The sequence below is a fragment of the Cyphomyrmex costatus genome, unplaced genomic scaffold (assembly GCF_001594065.2).
Source record: "Cyphomyrmex costatus isolate MS0001 unplaced genomic scaffold, Ccosl1.0 scaffold330, whole genome shotgun sequence".
NCBI classification, from domain to species: domain Eukaryota; kingdom Metazoa; phylum Arthropoda; class Insecta; order Hymenoptera; family Formicidae; genus Cyphomyrmex; species Cyphomyrmex costatus.
In genome coordinates this window covers 1,227,956-1,253,492 of record NW_017277451.1, presented here as the reverse complement: position 1 = coordinate 1,253,492, position 25,537 = coordinate 1,227,956, and the positions used below count along the sequence as shown (strand labels likewise).

The 25,537-nt window shown below is 33.1% G+C and overlaps 1 protein-coding gene across 2 annotated transcripts; it reads right to left on the bottom strand.

The window, feature by feature from the left end:
* Nucleotides 1–240: 240 nt before the first annotated feature.
* On the bottom strand, nucleotides 241–23,887 carry LOC108775978 (b(0,+)-type amino acid transporter 1). Of its 2 annotated transcripts, none has more exons than XM_018542460.1 (5): nucleotides 23,356–23,887; nucleotides 2,392–3,515; nucleotides 1,696–1,909; nucleotides 975–1,280; nucleotides 241–500 (listed from the first exon to the last, which is right to left on the bottom strand). In XM_018542460.1, exons 1-5 carry the CDS (start codon nucleotides 23,378–23,380, stop codon nucleotides 436–438), a joined length of 1,734 nt encoding a protein of 577 aa, XP_018397962.1. In that variant the 5' UTR covers nucleotides 23,381–23,887; the 3' UTR covers nucleotides 241–435. The 2 variants fall into 2 exon arrangements, with proteins under 2 accessions (XP_018397962.1, XP_018397963.1); XM_018542461.1 differs by lacking the exon at nucleotides 23,356–23,887 and adding an exon at nucleotides 6,154–6,317.
* Between the last annotated feature and the right edge of the window lie 1,650 nt (nucleotides 23,888–25,537).

The following is a 25,537-nucleotide window of genomic DNA, read 5'->3' as shown; positions in this document are numbered from 1 at the left end:
TAAAAAAATTTACAAATAAATAATATACAATTTTTGTGTGGTAGTTCAGGAAAAGGACAAGAATGTTTGAAAAAAAGAGACAAATTTGTAACTGCAAACATTTAAAATATTTCTGTTGATTCATCGCTTTTTCATTACAACATCAACTATCTATTGTCTAACAATAATATCTCTTCTGCATATTGTATACTATATATGAAGAATAACAAGTAATAAAATAATATATTTTTATATAATATATATATGCCATTTTTATATGATTTTTTTATATTAATTTTTTGGGCCAGCCTTGAGCTTTGTAATATATAGGATATAATGCTCTCGTCTGCATGTATTTAAAATAGGATATATTCAGGTATTCATACAGTTCATGCAATGCCATAATGGAATGATTCAGCATTCTGAAAAACTGTATGTTGATCTCTCGAAATGAAATCAGTCGAAGGCAGCCGCCGTTGGAGCCACCTCTAGTAACATCTGCAGGAAGGCATTGACACCCTCTATAATCAGAAAACAAATAAAAGCACACAATATAAAATTTAAAGTCAAATAGAAATTTAATAGAAATATAAAAATAGGGAGAAGAAATTTCAATAAGACTTTTAATTTAAGATTTGGTAAATTTTTATTTTAAATTTTTAAAGGATTCTGAATTTTAATTTTACTTTTACTATATGTGTGTGTTTCTTTCTATAAGCTTAATAATATTTTAGAGCTTAACATTTCTTGAAACTCAACTAGATTAATTTAATTTAAATTTCAGATCTTTAATAAAGATTTTGGGGTCTTACTTGCTGCTTTTTTTTTATCAGTAAGATATTTTATCAGTAAATTAGATTTCTTTTTCAGGGAAAAAAAGCTTAAATATTTTATATTAAAATAAATAAAAATTGATACAAAGTACTGTATAAAATTTATATTTTAATCATTCGTTGACAAGTCTTTATTTTCAGTGTAACGATGTTTATACCCACCCATGAATTTGGGCACATATCCAAATTTTACGAACGGGAGGTAGACGAGCATGCCCGCACCGATAAAGCCAGCCGCGTACAGGTACTCGATCTGGGGCTTATCAATAATCGGCGCCACTATGAGATACGCGGAGATGACGAGCACGAGCACAGGTATCACTAGTGGGCATTTGTACGGTCGCGGATGATTGGGCCTGGTCCTCCGCATTACCAGTAGGGCAACCATCGAGCCGCCGTAGAATATCCATGCGGTAAACGAAAAGAAGTCAATCAGCGAATCGATGTTACCGGAGAGAACCATCGCGCCTGCGAAATTAGTATTTTGGCTTACAACACATTTAGACACCTTGAAGTCGATACAGTCCATATAGCAATGGTCTCGCCTTGAAAGTAGAACAACATATGTACGTTATATAAAACAAAATCTCAAATAAGTCGGGAGGACACGTGTACGATGCAAGAAAATTTAGATACAATTCTATTCCTGAAAGATATTTAAAAGACGAGCTGAAAATTTATATCGAAAAAATATTAAAAAATAATTTTTTTAATTTAAGGCGATTAAATAAAGTCAAGCGAATGATCGCAGACATATACGAACAGACGCGAATAAATTAAACGAGCGAGTCGATTTTGGCGAGTGCGGAAGATAGTGCTCATCGAAGCAAGTTGCCCCGGCTGTGTTCACATTCGTTCGTCTAATCCAAATCCGTTTTAATACCTGCTACGAGGGAATGGAAGATGAGGCCTGGGGCAGGAGTAAAACGTCGCACGTGCACGTAGCTTAAGCAGTCGAGCAGATGACCCTCTCGCGACGCGGCGAAGCAGAGCCTACCCGCAGCAAATAGAGTGCCATTAGCGGATCCGAAGGTGCTGATCGCTACAGAGAGCGGCATTAACCACGCCATCACGCCCAGAATCCGATTGCCGAACGTCTGCGGAAAAATATCTTGGTCCATCATCAGAATATAGAAACAAAGGCTGCATTCGAGGAGCGCGCAGTCAGCGCTATATTTGTATCATCTATCCTTGTTTTACATCTAGTAAACGATTAAGATAGAATGACACAAATAGCGCTAATAGCAAGGCTAACAGTCTTCCCGAAATGCACCCAAAATTGATTGAAGCAAAATCTCTCTCTCTCTCTCTCTCCGATAACTCCACTCGCAAAGCGATAACGAGGAAATTCATATTTTTAGCAAACACCAATCAACAGTAACTGTTAGTTATAATTTCATATTCAACAGTAAGTATATAACTAATACAATACATGTTATATCTAACAGTCACGTCATTGTTAGTTGATGTTTGGTGGGATCGATTCTACCATTTCGTGCGTTACTTCTTTCAAAAAGGATCTTTTCCTGAGAGGAGAAGAGTAATGTTCTCTAAATAAATTTTCATTGACCATATTTACCACCGCCACGGCCTCGCTCTCAATCATTTCTGACGGTGACATGACCGCTAGATAGGATACATTGATAAGCGCGTAGCAGAGCGTGACGAGCGGTATGCCGATCATGATGGACCTGGGCAGATTCTTGGAAGGGTTTTTGATTTCCTCGGTTACATAATTGAGATTGTTCCAGCCGTCGTATGCCCAGAGGCCGGTGTAGAAAGCAGTTGCGAGGCGACCAATGTTGATGGTACTGCCATCGATGGTGTCAAACGCCGTTTGCAGATGCTGAGTGTTACCCTGTATCAGTTTGTACGAGCCACCGATTATTACCACGAGTATGGCCATCAGTTTGGCGGCGGTAAAAGCGTTCTGTACACCGGTGGCCAGGTTGACGCTATAGCAGTTGATCAGGAGAATCAGAACGATCGCCAGCAGAGCGACGATCTTAACTACTTGGTCGGGCGGCTCGCAGTCGACGGTGAACGCCTCGACGGTGTACTGGGCGAACGACAGACAGATAATCGCCATCTGCGACGGCTTGAGCACCAGGGTGGACACCCAGGAGAAGAGAAAGGCAGGCGGGGCGCCGAACGCGTCCATAAAGTACGCGTACTCGGCGCCGCTGCTCGTGTTCATGGTGCCCAGCTCGGCATAGGCGAGAGCGCCGCAGAGGCTCAGCAGACCGCACGCGGTCCACACGACAAAACTGATGCCGACGCTGCCGGTACGCAACAGCAGACCCGACGGCGACACGAAGATCCCGGAGCCGATCATCGTGCCGACGATTAGAGCCACCCCACTGACGAGTCCCACCCGTCTCTTGAGGTGAACAGCGTCGTTCGCCTCTGCGTCCGTCCCCTCCAGCCCTCCGCTCCCTCCACCCCCGTCTTCGTCATCCCCCACACCCCCAGATTGGCCTTGTTGTTGTTGCTGCTGCTGCTGTTGCTGTTGACGCTGTTGTTGAGGATGGTGTAACGACGGTTTGCAGTTGCTGCTGCCGTTGACCGATTTACCAGATCGGCAGACCAATCCACCGCCAGTGTCGCCAGCACTTCCTCCCAGCCAACCCCCCAATTGTAGTTGCTGTTGCTGCAGTTGCGGCTGACCGCCGTTGCTCGTCTGCGGATCATGTCCCACGGTAGCTACAAAGCAAGAGATATCTGTTATTTTGCTACTTTCTATGTTATCCACGTTGTAATTGAGAAACTGAATACATTGAACGTGATCAAAGGAGTGAACAAGTTGTAGTGAAGTAATCATTGATGAAGTAGAGCAGTGGGATGTTCAGAACGTCTTAAATTAATTTTATAGTACATTTTTAAAAGGATGCATGGGATTAAATTTATATTATCTAAGTACCTCTTATAAGATAGAGGAATATAAAGCTAACTTTAAAACTTCCGGGTAATAAGTATACTTTTTATTTTCTCTTCTAGAATAAAGTTATTAAAAATATTGTAAGCGAGGTACTCTGTGATCACCTATCTATAATACTTGAACGTTAAAAAAATGTACGATGAAATACACATTGAATTATTAATTAAAAAATGTTTACCCAGAGATGTAAAAGTTAAATTAATTAAACATTACATTCAATTATAATTTTGTAAATTAGATTTATTTTGTACGCTGATTGGTTTTACCGTAAAATCTGTAGTATATGATTTTCTTAATCAAAAGTTACAAAAAAGCTTATCTGTATCATGTCTAAAATTATCTTTGTTCAGGCAAGAATATATATTACTTTATTTTTCCAGAATTATCCAATAAATAATTTTTAAAGACATTGTTTCTTCCTTCATGGATAGATTATTCCGTTAGCAACGCTAATGATTGAAAGGTGTTTTTAATTTTCCAAAGGTTTTTGTTTTTACTGTTTATTTATTATTATATCCGATTTAACTTCTTTAGCACGTTAAGAAAGTCAAAGAACAAAACAACAGTGGTGAACTCTTCATAAATAATATATTCTGTCGAAGTTTCATAATAACAAACTTTCTTACTGCATCAAATAGCAATGGATCAATCACGCCTGTCTTATAAGTAACAAAATTTATTCAAAGATACTCGGGGTCACGAACTTGGCTGCTTCGTAAGCCAGTAATCAATTAATATCAATTTTCTTAATAATTCTTTAAACAGAAAACAGAGATTCCTATAATAGTATCGAACGGATTGCAAATATCGCAGATATCGTATAAACATCAATAGCTGTGTTTCGTAAAATGTATAATATATCATTGTTATTCATCGAATGTTAAAGAAAAAGGATAAAATTATAAAATTATAAAAAAAGAACAAAAAAAGATGCATTATGGGGCATTATATGCTTCACGGAATCAGGTCAATATTTATGGATTCTCTTCCACTTGGCCATTTCCTTCTTATTTTCTGTAATTTGATACAATATACTCGTACATTAAAACATATTGACTTATAATTGATCTCTGATTAATGTTACTCGAATCTCATCTTTTTACAGAGGAATCGATTTACAATAACTTCGCAATTTAATTTGACCACGATGCCTATATGATTCCACTCCAGTCAAAGCCGCTTTACATCAGAACTTAAAATTTAAACCACAATAACTCGACGAATCCGCGTCATCGCGCTAATTGTTTGCAGAAGTCTGTTCTATCCATCAGTGAAGTTAAACAAAATTCCGGGAAAGAGAAATATCTTTTGAGAAATACACGGCGGCAGAGTATCGTACAGTATTATTTAACGTGATCGATAACGCCGAGTGGGTATACACGAAAGTTGTATAAATGAACCGCGGATTAAAATCGAATTTATTACAAAAATTGAAGCTTAGGCGAGTTATATATATATTTTTTACATGCATGCCAATTTGTCGCGCGTTCGGCGTTCCACATGTCTGTGAAAGGAAAGTACTAGAAAGAATAGAAAAAGTACTGCGAAACCGAATAGACTTCGTTATATTCGATTTGTGCCGGTTCCTAAGTTTAGAGCCACCCGGCGAGAGTGGAGGATCATCGGACCACGTGGTCTGCCCTCGTCCCCATAATTCGCGCGTGTGGAGTCTTGTTGCGGACGAGCTGGGCTCGAAATAATTCTGGATTTTGCTGCTTCTTACATAAACGCGAGAAGAACTATTACGCGAGAGCTCCATTTCCGTCTCTGGTTTTCGGAAGAAAGTAACTATAACCGGCGTGCGTAAATATTTTACGAAAACGCAACAACGTTTAGCAAATGTAACTGCAGCACCGCATACCCAATTCTTTGGCAGCGTTATATAAAAACAGTGCTATATATGTATAATCTTTTTTTAAAGATCATTTTCAGAGAACTATTTTTTAAAATGGATACAATCTTCTAGACCTCATAATGCTTATTTTTTGTTTACAAAATAGAAAATTATTTTATATTTCACACAGGTGGGCACAGCGTCTCTGCATTAAAGCTCTCTAAATTCCTTCGGGTAGAATCTCACTTCAAAGAGTAAAAATTGAACCAGTCTTGGAAAAGAGTGGCTCAATTTTCAATCTTTAAGAGTGAGATGCATTCCATGAGAGATTGTTTTACAATAGTCATTGTGAAATAAATCAGAAGTCAAAGGAGCTAGAAATTGACCAATCATAGTCGATTATTAATTCGACTGTGATTGGTCAATTTCTAGTTTCTAACTTTCGATTTATTACGAATCTTATTGTAGAAAGAACTTCTGAAAATTTAGAGAAAATATATAAAACACTTTGTTGTGAATACTTTGTCAAATTTACTATTAACATTAACGCGCTTGAAGATTTCACATACCGGGTATCGTAAACGAGCAGATCGCCGAGCACGAATAATTAGTCAAGGGTGTGACGAGAAGACCGACCGGTCCGTACCGCATCCCTCTCGTTTACTGGGGTGGCGAGCCATCGTACGCGATTGGCTCGCGGCGCCGGCGACCATGTGACCGTCCGCCGCCTGCCAACTCGCGTAATCCTGCACCACGTGACGACGATTATCATATTATTATCACGGAGTCACCGCGTCGCGACCGTAATAGTTCGTGTGGCGGAGCGCCAGGAAGGCACCGCGTTGCTATAGACTCCTCTTTCGCGGCGATAAATAACGGACGAAAAATGCGCGCGAAACTCGTCGACCCCTGCGGCGCGGGAATTTCGAAGCGCGAAGCGAGGGCGGGTACACGTTCCCCCTCTCAAGGTGACCCCGCTCCATACTATCGATCTCATCGGATGCGCACCTACATTCCTTCTCGCGGCGCTCCGCTTCGACGTTGCTCGTGAAAATCGAACTATTCATCGGGGAACGAACCACGAGCAAATGAGATAACACACACGTTTAGAAAAGAAGATTCAATTTCTAATTTAGAAAAGAGTATATATATATATATATATATACACTGAGAAAAAATATTAAATCTTGTATATATTTTTTTAAATAGAACTAAGAAAACAAATAAATATTTACTCAATAAAAAATGATGAATCAAATTTTATATCAAATATATGTCTATATATGTGTCTACCAAAAAGATCTTACAAAGGTAAAAAAAAAGATCAAATAAATACCTGTATACTATATTAATAAATATTTACTTAAAACTATATTCAAATAAATATTTATTAAAATTTAATATTTCTTTCGGTATAATTTTATTCGAGGGATTTTGTGTATGTATTCGCAAATAAATGTGTAATTCCACCAATAATATACACTTGCTCGATAGAAAGGTGTGTATTTTTATTTTGATAATCGGTTCCAATTTTAGAAAAAAAAATTCAACGTCAAAAATGAACTGTCGGTCTCTGAGATACTCTGCTTTTTACGGTAACCGTAAATTTGAACGCGCAATTGGTATATTTGTTAAAATAACAGAAATTTAGTAGAAAAATCTTATTTTTCCTCTAATGAGAATAAATCGTTGGAATTAATGAGAACGAGTCGCTACCGAAGATAAAACCTCTACTTTGACCCTGCGCGTGTATTTCTGAGCAACGTTACATCAGTTTGGTCACGTAGTGTCTCTCACTTCTCTCTTTGATTATTTCGTATGACAGCTACGCGTTTTAGCAAAGCCAAAAAACGTAAATGTCCGACAGATTGACAAGGAGCGACCACTCAAGCCAACAAAACAATATTTTATTGTGTTTAGAATTTTGCACGCACGTGTGCCTGTCCGTAACCGAATCCGTGAAAACAATTGCGTGATATCGTGAAACGTGCTCAATCATTGACTGTAAAATCGATAATTGCCGATGTAACGTCGTTTACTGTGCTATTAAGACCGCTTATCGTAATTAACCACATGAACGATTCCGCAGAAAATTATACGCAGATTCGACGTACTCACAATACTGAAGTCATTCTTTCATTTCCCAAAATTTTACGCCAAAAGCTTTTCTACATATTTTATCTCATTGCAATTCAAACAATGTCCTGACAATTGGGTGTTGAATATGGATTCTGTTAAAAATTTCTCTTGCTTTAAATAAAGGCTCGTTATTTTTCTCTATAGACAATCATACAAATACGTATGTAAAATTGTAATACATATAATACACCGAGAAAAATATCTTGTAATAAGATTAATTATAAAAATAAGCCAAATCTACATATATATATATATATATATAAAGTATAATTTATAAACTTATAGGAAAAGAAATTAGAGAGAGAGAGAAATTTCTAAGAAAAATCAAACGTAAATGTTTAAAGCTTTACCAAGATTTTCTTTAAAGTATTAAATGCCTTCATTTATAGGAAGTCTTCTGAAATATCAAGTGATGACATTTATCGATCTTCGCAGATATTAGTCGCACTTAAAAGACGAATCGAATAGAATGACATTATTCTCTCTATTATATGCAAGCAGATGAACATATACATACTTACACATATACATATAGTTATTGGGAAAGAGTACAATGCCCTTGCTAAAAGAAGATCTTTATTATACAGCGCATTAAGTTAATTTAAAGAATGTATTCGTGTAGAAGGTTAACAAGAGAGGGTCGATAAGCCTTTTATATTTAATAAAAGTAATTTATTGCCGAGCAAAACGAAAAATAAATATAAATATAAAATTATATAAACACGCAGATAAAATAATAATTCAAATAAATAAAAACAAACTGTCGATAATAACAAAATTATAATAATGTCAATATATATATAGATAAGTAAAAAAATATCTCTTTTATATTATAAGACTTCATTAAATTATTAGTAACATTTTTATTCATTAGAGAAAACTGAACTATCATTGAGAGAATAGTTGAAATTATCGTAGTTTTATATAATTTTTAACTTGCAATTAACGCAATTCATTGATTATGTAGTTGATTATATAGCAAATTATTTTGCAAAGAACTCAAATTATGTAGGATCGATTATTTGTGGAGAGAGACGCATAAGAGGAACATAAGAAGATGGATTGAAATTTCAATTATGTAGCTATGTTATCCGTTAAACATTTAATCGATTAAGCATCCATTAGACTTAATTAGATTATCATTGTTATTGAGCGTTGCGAAGCTGTTTGAAATTCCTTGAATTCTCATCGAACGACCTACGATCTGATGAATATGTCTTAAAAAGTAATTGGAAAAGGAGACATAATTTGTACCAATTATCAAATACAGATTTATTGGCAAAAAATAATGACATTTTTAAGATCAATTTAACGGAACAAGATTGCGTAAAAAACAACAGATCTGAACGGGAGAAATGATTGCTGTGCAAACACATGTCAAGCCAAATCGCAAGATAGATCGTAAAGTGCAAATTTGAATAAATTACTTGAACTTTATCTTTTTATTTTTTATAAATAATAAATTGTTGATTAACTCATTCTTTGGGAGAAACAAAAAATTAAAAAATTAAAAGAATAAAAAAATATAATAGAAATTTAGAAAATGCAGATTTTCTATACCAATTAATTGCATCTTTTAGTCATTAATATTACCATAGTAATTTGTAGTAAGAGCGAGATGGATTCTTGTACATTGTCTCGTTAATTCGTATTTATGATTATTATATAATTAGTTTTATGTTTAAAACTGTCAGAGATTGATTAAAATTAACGTGGTTCTGGGATATTTCATACATAAGCAGTTGATCTATTGTATTGACAGAACAATTATAAACAATTGGTTTAAACAGTTTTTGGGAAGAAATATAGCAAGATTTTTTTCAGTAACGTTAATGATTAGAATTTCATATTACCTCTTTAATCATGTACTTAATTTAAAAGATTAAATAGTAACTGTGCGAAATTAGTTAGACCTAATTATATTTAACAATACTTTAAACAACAAATTATTCTAATATTTGCACAGATATATTTACGTGTTATTCTATTCCCCCCTTTCAAGATTACTTAATTATCCGTATATGATTATAATTTCCTTGTTCTTGGTCTAAACCAATTTGTTCGTACAAGTGAAGAAACCGTTGTACGTGATGAGCTTACGATGAAGATCGATGTTGCGTCAACGATCAGTTTTACTATTGTGACTGATGGTAAATCTCTTTTGGCCGACTCTAGCTGTCTCACACTTTTAGCAATGCGTGTTTTTCAGCTGGCGTTGTGATTTACTTGTCGCATAGTCTCATAATTCATCCACGTTGTTGCACCTACTCGTCAAAACTTTGCTAATATTATTGTAACAACTGCCAACTCGTAACAATAAACATACTTTGTATACAAAATAAGAGGAAGTGATGTACAATGACACAAACACATAAATATTAAATATAATGAGAGGCTAGTACGTAACGAAATTATTATAGCGAACATTTTAGATTCACATTCGGATGAAATTACTCGGAACTTATTTACTGCGGGATTACTAATTACACATTGTTAAAAAGATGCAGTTAAAAAATTTAGCAAAAGAGCACTGTATATAAGCATTTTTATTAAAAAAAATATGCCATAGAGATATGTCACCAGTATATTTGGAGAGAAAAAAAATTTCTTTTAATAGTTAAAAAAACTCACATCCATTAAGTGCAGATATGCATTAAGAGCTGTCAGATCCTCGTTAAACCTATTAACTCCTAATTGACGAAGTAATTTTCGACTTTGTGAGGTTTATTGTGTGAGACTTATTGCAGCAACAAAGTGGAAATTGTGTCGCGACTCCTTTTGCGTGACATAGCAGCATAATCCGGCCTCATTTAAAACCGATCACGACCGATATTCCGGCATGTCGTTTAACGACGTAATTGCCGATGACGCCAGGGAATGCATTCGCTTGCACGTGTTTCTAATGCACTCTATATGACGAAGACGATGAAAACGAAGATAAACATATGACAGCACGGAGCGAGGCAAAGACCGATGATTTCCCTCGATTCTTCCGTCTCTTCAGGGCAATAAATTGGGTTGGGTTAAATTACAAAATTCTGCGAAGTATCAATGTGACAACGACGACATCAGATTAGCCTGGACTGACCGATCGGATGGCGTTCATCAACACGTGTCAGAGTTGATAATCATCGTCGACGCACGACGCGCCGACATACACGGGGTGTCGCGAAAGACGACTAAGTAAAAAGAATCAAACTTGATTACAAGATAAATTCAATAACTGGATTTCATGTAATTGGCGAGAAATGCAGAAACAGTCTTGGAAATTTAAGGAGCCTAGTCACGCAAGATATGCAGAAAGTATCTTATAGGCCATATGTGTCTCTTACACCCTCACAGAAAGGATTTCTAATACTGAGGAGAAAAAAGTTCTTGACGTACTTCATCTTAGTTCAATCCTATACATTATAAAACTAAGATTATTTTAAAATAAAATCAATAATTTGTATTCTACAATCTCGAATAAAATAAGATCGACATCTTATCTTGAAACAAGTATAACACGTATATATTTAGAAATTTATATATTCTTACATTTAGAATAAGTCTATCCAGTTATATACGCGATGCTACAACATCAAAGCAAATCTTGATGTAGCGCGTTAGGTAAGAGATAGAGACACGCGGAACGTCCCTATATAGAGAATCCCTAGTTCGAGTCCCGCTCAGTTTTTCGTTGCCGAAAAATATAAATAAAATTCCTTCCGCGGGAATAGAATAAGAATGTTTAAATGAAGAATATTGTGCTGAATTTAAATTTTTCTATTAAGAAAATTAATGAGCTAACATTAAGAGTACTTTATTTTAAACTTTAGAATTTTTTATTTAGGATTAAAATATTCTACTCTGAAAAATAAATATGATTGGGTTCTATGTCGATCTTATTTTATTCTAGATCTTGGAGTAATAGCATTGAATATAGAAATCTTTTCTGTGAGTGCAACTTTTTCAAGATTAATTCTTAATAACAACTGATCTGTGATACTTCAAATTTGAACATTAGATTACTTTTTATATCGATTTTTGACTAAAATTTCTGAAGCTAAATATTAATCAATTTATAACAAAATTTTTGACATATTTAAAAAGATAATTAAAAAACTTCTAGATGTATCATACAATCAATAAATAAAAAGGTAACAATAACGTAACTGATAGGACGCAAAAAAACAATAAACTGTTTCATTATAAATCAATCGATTTATCCGAAGACCGAGTAGTTTTATTAACAATATATATTTCAGTTTGAAATTGAAATCTTTCTCAGCGAATTAAACCGAAGTAAATTGAGAAATATATACATATCAATTCGATTTATAAATTTTGGAGAGAGAGATTAATTTAGTTTATTAACTTTGTATCCGTAAAAAATTTCTAATTTTGAACTAAAGCATATGTTTATTGTTAATAAAGCTGTCTAATTAGTCCACTGATTGATCAACTAATTGAAAAAATTCGTCGTTTGCATATCGTTTTCTCGTTAACTGCGCATTTCTTATTGGCTGTTTTTACTTATGATGAATCACACATTTGAATTGTTTCGCATAGTTTTGATTAGAAACCGGATCGGTTTTCACTAAAATGGTGTCGTGTACGTTTTATCGCGTACTTCGTCGTATCTTGAGAGATATGTGATACTGAAGATTAAAGCGATACGCATTTTGCGGCATTAATGTCCTGTCGCAAGTCAAATCGCATTGACGATTATAAATATGCATCGTGAAGTAACGCAATGATCCCATTGCATTTGATTCGAGACGCATGCAGAGCAAGCGTTTCCTATCTGTAGAAGTGCCGGAAAACAAATTACTGTACTACGTTTCACGGACAAGGTCGTGTCGATCATAAGAATTCTATCGAGCTCGTTGTCATGCCATTGTGTTCATCTTAATATTTGTTTCTTACACTGAACTCGGAACTAAACAGGAAAAGTAATAACTCTCTTAATCTATCTTTCAAGGATAAAACTAGATAAGAGCACTATTCTTTTGCGGAAAAATAAAACTCAGGAGAGAAAATTAGAATATTATAAATAATATATAATTCAAATATAATTAGCAAGTATTATAAAATAAAATGCGCAAGTTTTAAAATACATTATATATATAAATAAATCTATTTATTTGGTTATCATAAGAGCTATACAGAATATATTTTATGAGAAATTAAAGAAAATTTTTTAGTTTAAATTTCAATTTCATTATATGTGAGAATTAAAACAAAAGGATTTATATGTTACTTTTAGGATTATATAATACAAGAGATATATGTTATATACCTATAAAAAGTAATTTTCTAGTTTTTAGACAGTTTTTAACAATACAGCTAGGAGTAGCAAGTTGTCGTTATTTGTTGTTATTTTGATGACAGAATGACATTCAAATAACGTCGTTTTAATTGACATCAGAATTCGACAGATTGCTACCTAAGTAGAACTATATATCTGTCTCTTAGTTCCTTTTAATATTTCTGAAAAAAAATTGAGAACTTTTTGGACACCTCGTTATACGTACACAGAAAGTGATTTTGCTCAAATATCTGAATATTTTGGTAAATACAAATCTGAAAATAATTTGGATCATCAAAATAATTAATAGAAATTCAAGCATGACACACACACACACACACACACACACACACACACACACACACACACACACACACACACACACACACACACAATGCTGCAAAATACTTCAATTTCCAAATATTTCAGCAAAATCGTTCTTGCTGTGTAGAAGTCATTTTGATTCTCGGCAGGCTTTTTTATTTCTACGCATAAGATCTCGAGGTTTTAGAGGCCACTTCCTATTTAGGTCGCTTTTTATATGCAATTTTTTTTATCTGATAATTCAACTGGAATGATGGAGTAACGAATTAAAATCGTAAAAATAAATTGAAGTGACATTCTCTGCCAACTGCGCAGTAAAATTTTTGCGTCCATGAAATCGTGACAAAAGATTGTTTGTAAAAGAATTCAGTACATCAAATAAAAAAAAGAACTGAAATAAAATCCTGTGTTTGTCATAGCTTAAAAAGAGAGAAAACGTGATATTTTTAAAATTTCATTTTAAACTTTAACATTTATCCACAATATTGAGATTACATTAAAAAAAAAAAATAATTCTTTGTTACACATATTTTCACTTTATGCACAGTTTTTCTCTTAAAAATTTAATCCATTGTATTTAGTACGTGTTTTTACAGAAAGATATACGGTAACTATAAATTTTTAAATATACAATCTTGCTTTGCAAATTAATTGTAAGTTGAATAACTGTGACGTTTCTTTTAAAAGAATCCATCACAAAGTCATCATAAGCAAATTTCTTGTCGTTCCTAAAATAATCGTAGAACAATCAATTTGACTTTGAAGTGAGAACGGTTCTACGAAATTACGTTAGTCCAGAAAGCAAATGTACTCGGAATAGGCGAAGTAATTGCTGTCACATTATGATTATCATAATTTATTCGTTAATAATCTGTCATGTATTAAATATTGCAAGACTTTAATTCTTTCAATGGTGAACAAACGAATGGGACATACGTATTTCACCGTAGATAAATACTGTCTTTTAAAAAAACTGTTTGAAATTTGTTCAAAGTCTTATTTTAGCACGATAATACAAATATTTGTTATGTATAACCAGCTAATACGTGCAGTATTACTATGTATGTACATCATGTTTGAAATTACGTCACGCGTCATAATTGTTAATTTTTTCTTGCAAGTTTTACGGTATATGATAATTGTACATTCATAATTCTGTCAATGTGTTCAACCTTGCCGAATACATCCTGAATTATATAGTTATAAGTATATTTTTGATTGAAAAAATTATGTATCGATATTATATACATATATATATGTATATAATAAATTTATAATTATATTAGTTTAATTATTTATACGATATAATTTAAAATCTAATTTATATAAAAAAGTTTAAATAAAATTTAATATATGTATATAAATTTATAAAAACATAAGTAAAAATATAAATAAAACTTAATTCTTTATTAACTAACACAAATTATATTTTTTATCTTTTATGTATTATAGTTTATCCGAATATAATTTCTTGAGTCTTAAAATCGATATTTCATTAAATTACGTCTGTAGATGAATGCATTGCAAGAATACGTATGTTACATTAATTGCAGAAATATAAAATTGTAAAGTTACTGATAGAAGAATTGCATTAGGTACAAATGGAAAAGAACAGACGCGAGCAAATTGAAACGCTGGTAACTTTTATCGAGAGTCGATATCATTAGAATATCGTTGATCATTTGGGCTGGTATTTTATAAACCGATTTGGGAATGCAATTTCTCAGGGCCGTCTTCGTTTTACGATCTCACGCGCTGCTTTATTAACGCGGCCAGCGCGAGTGTTGGTCGCATTGTTCGCCACGTTATTCGTTTCGCCTTCTATCGATCGACGCGCGTGCATGATCGTATAATTCGCCCCGTACGATAGTTCAGACTTTCCCATTTAAAAGTCTATTATTGCGCGCCGCAAACCGTGACGTCGCGAAAAATCGAAAATTCAAGAACTATACAGTTTTACGAGTTTATGACTCCTCATTATGAAATTACAATTCCTCGTTATGATATTATGATTTACGAGGTGTTCTACAATAGAACAGAAAAGCTTAGAATGATTTTTCCATTAGTGCAAAGAGATGTCAGGAAGAGACGAGAAAGGTCATTAATTTCCATAATCCTTTAAATTTCAATTTTTATTTATCGTATAACTTAAGCCCTGGATTTTTAAAATCTCATTTAAGTGAAAGCTTACGTGTGTAAAAAAACGTATTGAGATAATTATAATATTTTAATTAGTAATAAAATAAATTATAATTGCTCAAGTACAAAAAAAGATCCAAAGAAAGAACTTTAATCCGATGATATTCATAATATACATACATTAATGCTCATTAAAGTTATTAATATTCAGTGAAAATGTTATTAATTTTATGCAAATTAGAAATTCGTTAAAAATATTCTATACATTATGCATCCTGATCTTTTTTTTATAATTAAATATAATTCAATTCTTAATCCGTCAAAGCTACTTGCAAATTTTATACACTCTCGCGTCTAATCAAATCACTTTGTAACACTTTGCCTCTTATTATGTAATATGAGAGTAAGTGCGGAAAAGGCTATGTGGTATTGCGTCATCTCGTGTAACCAGAGAAACGCCAGGGGGAGATTCTGGAGCACGCGATGCCTTCCGTTCAACTGAAACGCGACTCGTTTCAAAAATATCCACGCTTCGTTGCATGTGTCAGTAACATTGAGCGTGAATGAGGTGAAATCGATTTGCTTGATCCTTCGTTATATTATAAATGTGTTAACGAAGCGTGAGTAAAATAATGTGCTCGACAAACAGATCATTGCGTGCAAATATTTATATAGCACATAAAACACACATGTTTTTTAAAAAATATCTGATTTTATTATCTGATTACTCATTTCATTATCTTAATAGCTATATATAAATAATATCAATATAATAATTTTGTGTATAAAAATAAGATTATTTTATTATTTATCTTTGTAAATTATCTTTTAACTTTTAATTTTAGTTAATATAAAATAAGTAATTTTCTTCTATCTTGCAATAAATACTTATTAAGAATTTCTATGTTGTTAGTTTCTAGCTGTTATTCAGAATTTCTAGTTGTTATTCAACTTATACTTTACAACTTTCTTCATAAATTCATACAAAGTATATTATTAAATTCCTTGCATTCCATTTGACTAACATTCTATTTCTCTCTGATTCTTTCAATAGTATTTGAGGAACTATCTTATTTAAATATAAGTTGGTCATTAGGCTGACAACCTATTCCGGAAAAAGAACCCATTGTTAAAAACTTCAATACTGGGGATTGGAAGATGTAGAACGTTATAAGCCGAATTATACATCGATAACTATACATAAAAATATGTATATGTATTTCTGATATATGTATATTGTTCTTCTTCTCTTTTTCTTAGAATATTGCATTGAGGTAGCATGAATATAGTTCTCTTGCGTATAACAGAGATCACGCCTTCAGAGTTAAATGTTAAATTAGACTGCTTGATTCTCTCATCTGGCAAATCATATGAATAAAATTCACGTGATTAGAGTGATCTGGCACTGTCGCGACCAGATGCAGACCAATGACTTCTCTGACGTATGTGTATATTTTTACACACATACACACACGCACACGCACACGCACAGAGTATATAATGACAAATATATATTTTATATAGAATATTTTAATAAATTTTTAATTTGTGTATAGAAGTAAGAATAATTTTTACAGAATATTAATAATTTTGTAAGGAGAGCGTTAAAATGTAAAGTATATTATCACATTTCATTCAATTAAAGTTCTGTTTTCTTTTGGTTCTTTGAAGTTGAGTATTAGTGTCTTTTAATAATTTCTCTCTCTCTCTCTCTCTCTCTCTCTCTCTCTGTCTGTGTGTGCGTGTGTAAAAATGTATTTGTCATATATTGTTTGTCTTCTTCTTTTCGATAATTCGCACTGATTCGCATCCTCGCTCACGTGGATGTGATTACGAGCTTATTTTTAACAATTCAAAATGGACATGTGGCATGTTAAAGTGGCCATAAATAGACGGACACAAGAAATAGACAGACTCTTCAACGAGCTCAAATCGATGAGAAGCGAAAGAGAGAGAGAGAGAGAGGGGGGGAGGGATGGCAATGAGAGAAGCCGCGACGTTTCGTTTAAGCCAATTATTCCGCACGCAAACTCATGTACGGGCCGCTTTTCATCAATGAATCCACGTTAAAGTAACGCGCGACAGTACTCTATATTTCTTGTTGAGAAAAGAGATCTAAACTTGATCATAATAGTTACAGTCGGAGAAGAAAATTCTTTTAATGCAAGGTGCTAAAAAGAATGCTAAATTACCATAACACTCGGCAACATGTATTTTGCAAAACTTACAATAATAAATTCTTGCCTTTGTCCAATGGACTATAAAAAACTACGTTTTTATATTCGGTCATTTATTTCGTAGAATTTATAGCAAAATCTTATTGCGTTTTATTATACATTAACTTCAAAAACTAAACTTATTGTGAAAATTTTTAACCTTTTGGAACAAACAATTTATACATCCTAAAAAGTTTTATAAGTATTTGCAAAATAATCGTTTTTATATAATCATTGTATAATGTATGTTAATATAATAAATAAAAAATAGAGTCATACATATTAATTTACTTATTTTCAATAGACAACGAAATTCATTTCTAAGGAACGTTATTAAAGTTAATATGAAGCAGACGTTTAAATGTTAATCTTTTTATAATATTTAGGAAATTAATTTTACTTTCTTATCTTATTTATTAAAATAATTTACATTAAATTATTTAGGTATTAAAAGATTTATAGTTTTGACTACTATGACCATTATTTCCTATTTCCTATTTGTTAAGTTTTCAAATGTACAGTCCAATAAGATTCTTTTATTTATATGCTAAATATAAAAAATCTCGTATGGTTTCCCTTTAAAAACGTAATATTCTATATTTTAACGTCATTTTCTTAGTATTTTATTTCTCAAAGCAAATAGAGATGAGTTTATTAACGTTGATAAAACAAGTGCATCGTTTGAGAATGGTTGAACCATATTCGCATTAATTCGTTTAAATTTCAATCGGTCCATAACGAAAGTTGTGAAATGTAGGTGGGAATTAAAGTGCATTAACGTTATCGGGAAAACACTTGTTCCGACGTGTAGGAAAAAAGAGAACGTTGCGACATCGCAAATCTATTCTTGGTATGTAAGAGGTCATGCACATAAAATAAGTTTTTACGCCATAACAAAGTAGAATAAACTTGTAAAACTTATTATAGAGAAGCGACTCTAAACGAAATCGATATCTCTACTATCATCTTTATCGGTTTTCATTAATTAAAAATGAACAATGCGGGAGATAGTGAATGAGAGAGAGAGAGAGAGGGGGAGAGAGAGGGGAGAGAGAGAGAGAGAGAGAGAGAGAGAGAGAGAGAGGAAAAACAAGAATATGCAAATTTTAAGATATTTTAGTTATAGAATTTTATACATAAAATTCTATTATATATATTATATCTTAATTTATGATTCTATAATAAGACTAAAATATATTAAATTATTTCTTATTTGTCTTAGGATGCTTCCACATAATTCGCAAAACGTAGTTCGCAAATGCAAATGCAGAATGAAAATTTATATTTATATATAAAATTCAATAAAAACCGTAAAACAAATAGAAACTCATTTCGGATGCAAAAATATCATTATTTTACATAGCAAGTATCTATAAATTTATCACAGTACTTATTAAAATGTACAATATTTTATTAAAAAAAACAAAATTACGTAATTATAATCTTACCGATAAATTTTACATACCAAAGGATAGGGATAGGTATGTGTATATAAGACTACAAGCACACTACAGTAGATATGAATGGATGAAATGAAACTCGATAGTATCGTAATCGCTTCAATGACGATTAATCATTAGCGTTGATTCAAGTACCCACTTGACTTTATCGCGCGTTAAGCATTTGCAACAATTACGCATCAACAGTCGTGAGAAAGTAGTCGACATGAACATCGTTATCGAGTATATCCAATGAGTTTTTTCTAAGTAAAGGCTCGCGCCCGATCTTGAATTATCATAGAATCGATTGCCCTCTTTCATTCCCGTCTGGCCATAACGCGTTGTTTTCACTTAACTATAACCGCAGCTTTTGACTTATAATTTAATCTATACTCGTGTTATAATGTTACATATTGCGATTGTATCAAACAGAAATTAATAAGATATTTTTATTATCTCGTTAATCACAAATATTAAAGATTTTTACGAAAGATTAGTAAGAACTAATCACAAACGTTAAAAAACGAAATAATTTTTACTTAAAGTTTATCGTTTCTATATTTTTTACAGATGCTACCGATATTATGACTTATCCAATAATTTTTCTTCCAATAATAAAATTTCGCATCACTTTCGTAGGAAAGAAAACATACGATATTGGAATAACATAAAATCATTTATCACCATATGATGTCACTAAAGAGTTAAACAGGAAATATTGGTAGATGGTGTCGCAGAAGAGTATCTCTCATTTCAGACAGTCGATCGTAAAATATATTTTAAGATGCATCGAATCCTCACTCAGCATTTAGAATGATAAGAATTATTATTTAATTATATATATGTTTATATATGTACATAATATTATATACATACATTTACATAATAAACTTTATAAATCTGTTCATTAATAATTTAAATAAAACAAAATGTTCAAAAGGAATATCGAAAGCAAATTTAGCTTTGCCTTGCGATTAAAATTAATGTAATTAATTTCGAAAAACTTTATTTATATTCAATGAATACCAATTCCTATTGAAAAAACATCATTCTTTATTAATATACTATGTAGTATTATAATAATGATAAAAAATTCTTTACAACTATTTCAGTTTTATTATAATTATATTATTATCATTGAGATAATTTGAGTTGTTTTCGATTATTGCCTCAAATTTTATCTAAGCATGTCCTCGGCTAACAATAAATACGGAATTCAAGCGCAGGATTACGCAACGTGCAATTTCACACAGTGCCCACATCTGTAAAAATGATTGACGCGAATTCATCGAGACACACCTAGCAAAACTCGTTTTTCATTGACAAAGAGAATAAGAGGCTCGACGGCGAGACGTTTATAATTAGCAAACATTTTGCGATTGAGAGAATAACTATAGTGGACACATCTTCTTGGCACACTACGCTCAACCACGAGGACGCGACCAACAGGTTTTTCGTAGCTTGTTAACCCATCTGAGTGCATTCGTGACATAAAGCACTCGTTGTTTTCAATTGTGGACACACCGGGTGTCTCGAAATTATTTATTATCCCGCCAAGTAGCTAAAGGATACGAAAAGGAAGGATTTACATTCTCTCTGAATCCTTCTTGCTATTGTTATAAATTCGTAATGTTTATTACTTTTACAGAAATCCAACACTGGCAAATTTATTACTGAAAGATAGTAAATTAATTACTTATTTGGAGTATACTAAAAGCTCTAAATAACAATGCTTTTATTTAAAATGAGAAATTAACGATTGTCTTTCAGTATTAAACTGGTCAGCATTAGATTTTTACGGACAGAATCTTTATATTAAAGCCTTCAGTCGTCTTTTCTCAAGTAAAGAAATATTAAATCGCAAACAGCTCTCTGAAAAAAATCAAATATTTCTGTCTTTCGGAGGACAACTTTATTAAAATAAAAATTTTTTCATTTTTATAAGGGCGTCTCATTTATGTGAAAAGTTATCGTTTTTCATCGATCACGCCCTGAAAAGAAATGTCTTCGGAACGTCCACATGTTTCTCATCGGCCTTCAACTACTCCTCATGTTTCATAATTAATACGAGTACGCCTAATGCCTCTTAATATTAGTTACAGCCATGAAACGTCATCGATACTCGATATCAACGTCAGCAGCGTCCATAGGAATTGTTTACTTTGCGCTTGAGATGTTCAAACTAGCGAGAAAATACTCTTGAATGATGGAGCTATTTTTTAATTAAATTTTTTTTCTTCTTTCTTGTAACTCCTCAAGAGTGCAAGCGCACTTTCCTTTCCCTACTTCTTTTTCCATTGCACTAATAGACTAGATACTAGATTATTATGTTTACAGAATGACGTCAATGCGTATGACAAGCAATACGTACACATATAGTTGGAGACACATATATGTACATATATAGTTGGAGATGATATTGTTTTCATTAAGACAGATACTGCTAAGATATTCTAGTCCTAATAAAATATTCTTGTAAGGATATTTTCGTTTTCCAGCGCTATTTTTAGCTAAAGGAAGCAAATTCAGCCTCGCGATTGTTATTGGCTTTTAAATATAGACAATGCTTACAGTTTTATTTGCTTTGTCCGTTTATCATATTTTGTCAATAAGAAATACTCCGGTTTTTTATATATAACTTTTTTTTAAAATAAATTGACATAGTAAAAGTTACTCTTCCTGTTGAGAAAAAAGAATAGAGACGAGAGTTAATTGCACCCTCCTTCTTCTGCTGAAACGGTAAACGGTTGATTGAAAATTTGTAACAATAAAATTTATCTAAAATTGTATAAGGGTGAAACTACAGCGCAATAATGGGCGCAATTTAATAATCGATAAAAATTATATTTAGACTTACTTTATTGTATATTTCGGGTTCAGTGAAATTGAACCGTAACAAATAATAAAGTAATATAGATCCAAATATACTTTTGATTGTTAAACTACGCGCCAATTACCACTACACTCTCATCAATCCTTTCGCAATTTTAATTTTTACTTTTTTTTTCGAGAATCCTCTACATACCATCTTTTAAATAAATTTATTACATAAAAAAAAGTCTGATTGCATTATTTAAAATTCCAAGAAGAAAGAATGGTAGATTCAATCATAAAGATACAAATCAGAAATTTATAGTTGAACCTATCAAATATTCTGGTCGAAATAACTACAAATTCAATTATGATAATCAGAATTCTGATCGATATGATGATTTTGTTTTCATATTTGTTGGTACAATCAGGACATTTTTTTCAGAGTATATATACATATATTACCGTATAACAATAAATTTGTGTCAACTAGAAAAATATTAGATAATTTTTAGTATAGTAATATATCAAATGCTCGTCGCACCATTCGATCGAACGTAATTTTGTAAAACTATTTTTATTTGAAATCGAGAGGCGCACTATAAAAGCCCAAGCAAAAAAATTATTAGCCGATATTACATAAACGATAGTAGTTAAGTGATACTTTATTCAAATAGTATTCATAAATCTTTTTTTAAATTTAGAGTAATTTCTCATAAAAAATTTGATTAATTTGTAACAGAAATATTTTCTTTGCTTCTTTTTCAGAAATGTTATAACGTATCACACGCCACGAGGCGAACGGAGATTATTTAATCGCATTAGAAATTTTATTACTCTTAAGTGCTTTAACGGTTTTTTTTCTGAAAGATTAATGCGATTACGTAGTGAGAAGCGCGCCAGTTGTTTTCATTGCAAACAAACAAACGTGGGCGCATCGCGTGTAACACCGGCGAGATACGAGATTGTTAATCGCAATTGGTTTGAGGCGCAATGATCCTGCTTTTCTAGGAAAATCTGAGATAATTACTGATTAATTCAATTAATTTTTCTCACGGGATCATCTTTATGCCAGAGTCCTCAAATTCTCACTCAGAACGAAAGAAATATAAAAATCCATAACAAGTTCTCAAATCAAATTAGAATTCTACTTTTTGTATATCAAGGGAGGTCCGATCGCATCGCAGGATCGTCCACGAAGATGGATAAATATGAACGGAAAATTTAATGAAATTTCGTTTTAATGAATTCTCATCTTTACACACCGATTTATTAACTGACCGACTTTCTGTTATGTTAGAAAATAGAATAGCAGAGCCGCAAATAAACCGACGATTACAGCGACGATCCAATGGGACCGGCGTCCTTATCATCAGCGAGCGAGGAGGATTACTCCAGCAATTACGCGCTTACCTCGTTTGAGGGGCGCGACATGCATGACTCTTGGAGGGACCGATAAGAAGGGCGGATCGTGAGACCGCCTCTCATGACACCACGCCGCTACTTTTCGAGTGCAACCACCGCCGTTCGCGCCTTACGCAGCTGCTGTCCTTCTTTGTCCTGGTCCACTCGCACCCCTTCTACCTCCCCCGTCGACCTCTGTCCTTCCACTTCCGGGACCGGTCCCCGCGCTGTCTTTCTGTCGTCGCTCTTCTCAGGGTGCACTCGCTTCCTTTCTCCCTGTCGCGCTCTACCTTCCGTTCTCTCGTGAGCTCTCCTCTCGTCTCTCGTCTTCGCGACGACACTTCAATCGGGCCGCCGGATTCACTTATTCGCGATATATCGCTTCTCTCTCCCGGTTTTCTCTCTCTCTCTCTTTTTTTTTTTTTAAATATCGTTGATGCTTCTGCCAGAGTAGGATTCCACAACGCTCCCTCACCGAGCTTTCGCGCTTTACTGGGCGTTCGTCGGAGGTCGGAGCCGTCGGAGGCGAGGTCTACCAAAGCCACCGCTGCCGAGGGAGCGGAGAGACGCGAGGGTGAAGCGTGGAACCGGCGCGGTGCGGCGCAGCGCGGCGCGGCGCAGCACGGCGCGACGAGACGCGCGCGTCGCGTCGCGTCGGAGAATTTCGCTCGATATCGACGGCGGAGCGACGCCACCGTGAATCCTTATTCCGAAATGGTGCGTAGCATCCATTAGTTATCCCGCGTTCATCACGCGGCTCCTGCATGCGGGAGTCACGCAGGACGTCTGATCGCCGGCGGTTAATTTCAATGCTACTATTGCCATTTCGTTGAACTCGTATTCTGCATTCGGGGTCGGATGAATGCTTGCGTATACGACTTTTGCAACGAAATCTTTATTTACCAATGAATAAATATTACTTTTTAATAATATATAAATAATATATTATACTAAAAAAATTATTTTAATTAACAATTTAATCAATTTTGATGTTAATATATTTTTATTTTCTATACAGAATGAACGTTTTGCTGAAGCATCTAAAAATTTAGCTAAATGTAGATTAAAAAATAATTTTATCGGATTATTATCAAAACTAATTACGTAAAATGCTCGATATTAGTTAAGATAAATTTTTTTTGTAACATGGCTTATCACGTTTGAATTTTTTTACTAATTACTTTAATAGTCCAATAAAAATATTTTTTTTTTTAGAACTGTTATTTAGCTAAATTTTTAAATAAATAGCAAAATTAGTCTTTTCGAATGCGGAACTACGCATCTATTTAAGAATGTTACAATCGAATAATTTTAGTAAATACTTAGGCCGATATTCATAGCCGATTCTTACTTCAAGATCGTTTTAAGTAACGTCTTAAAAGAAAAATAAGGAAGATGTTAATATCGCAAGTGATTGATTTATGACATCTCTTAATAATGTACTTAAAATAATTTTAAATATAAAAATTGATTGTAAGTACTGGCTTTAATCTTTTAAAATATTAAATCTCAGAATCATTCTAGGCTAAAAAATCATCGTATTAAATATTTCTAAATTTTATTTAATATTATAATATTATCGTATGAACATATTTTTATTAATTTAAATTTTACAACTTATATGCGCTATTTATCAAATTTTTAGAGACCTATTATACACTTATTGGTAAATTATAGAAAAAATAATAAATATATATGTGATTACAAATTCATTATACTCATTATAAAACATATTTTCAATGCAGCCATTTTATCTCTTCATGAATGATTCAGTTAACACAGTCTTCTCGATTAATCAGCTACAATGTATTAATATTAGCAAATAAGATTGCATTTCATACAATTTGATGAAAGATCAAATTACTTTTATTAGCTTTTTTCCTCTCGTAGTCGCCTTTTATCGTTTAAGGATTTAAGGACCGAGTTTACTTCTTTATTCCGTGGAATCTTGTTTTCTAAGGAATTAAATTAATTTATTTCGTCAATTCAGAGAATGTCGCGTATAAACGCTACATGTACATATGCATATATATACTATGTGTATAAATGTATACATATAAATATATAAATGCGCGTTATTTGTATCTTATTATATAGTACACATTATCTATCTCCTTCTCTTTTGCAAAGAGATTCTAGGCCAGAAAATGCATTATTTGGTTTATAGAAAACAATAGTACGCGACGTACAT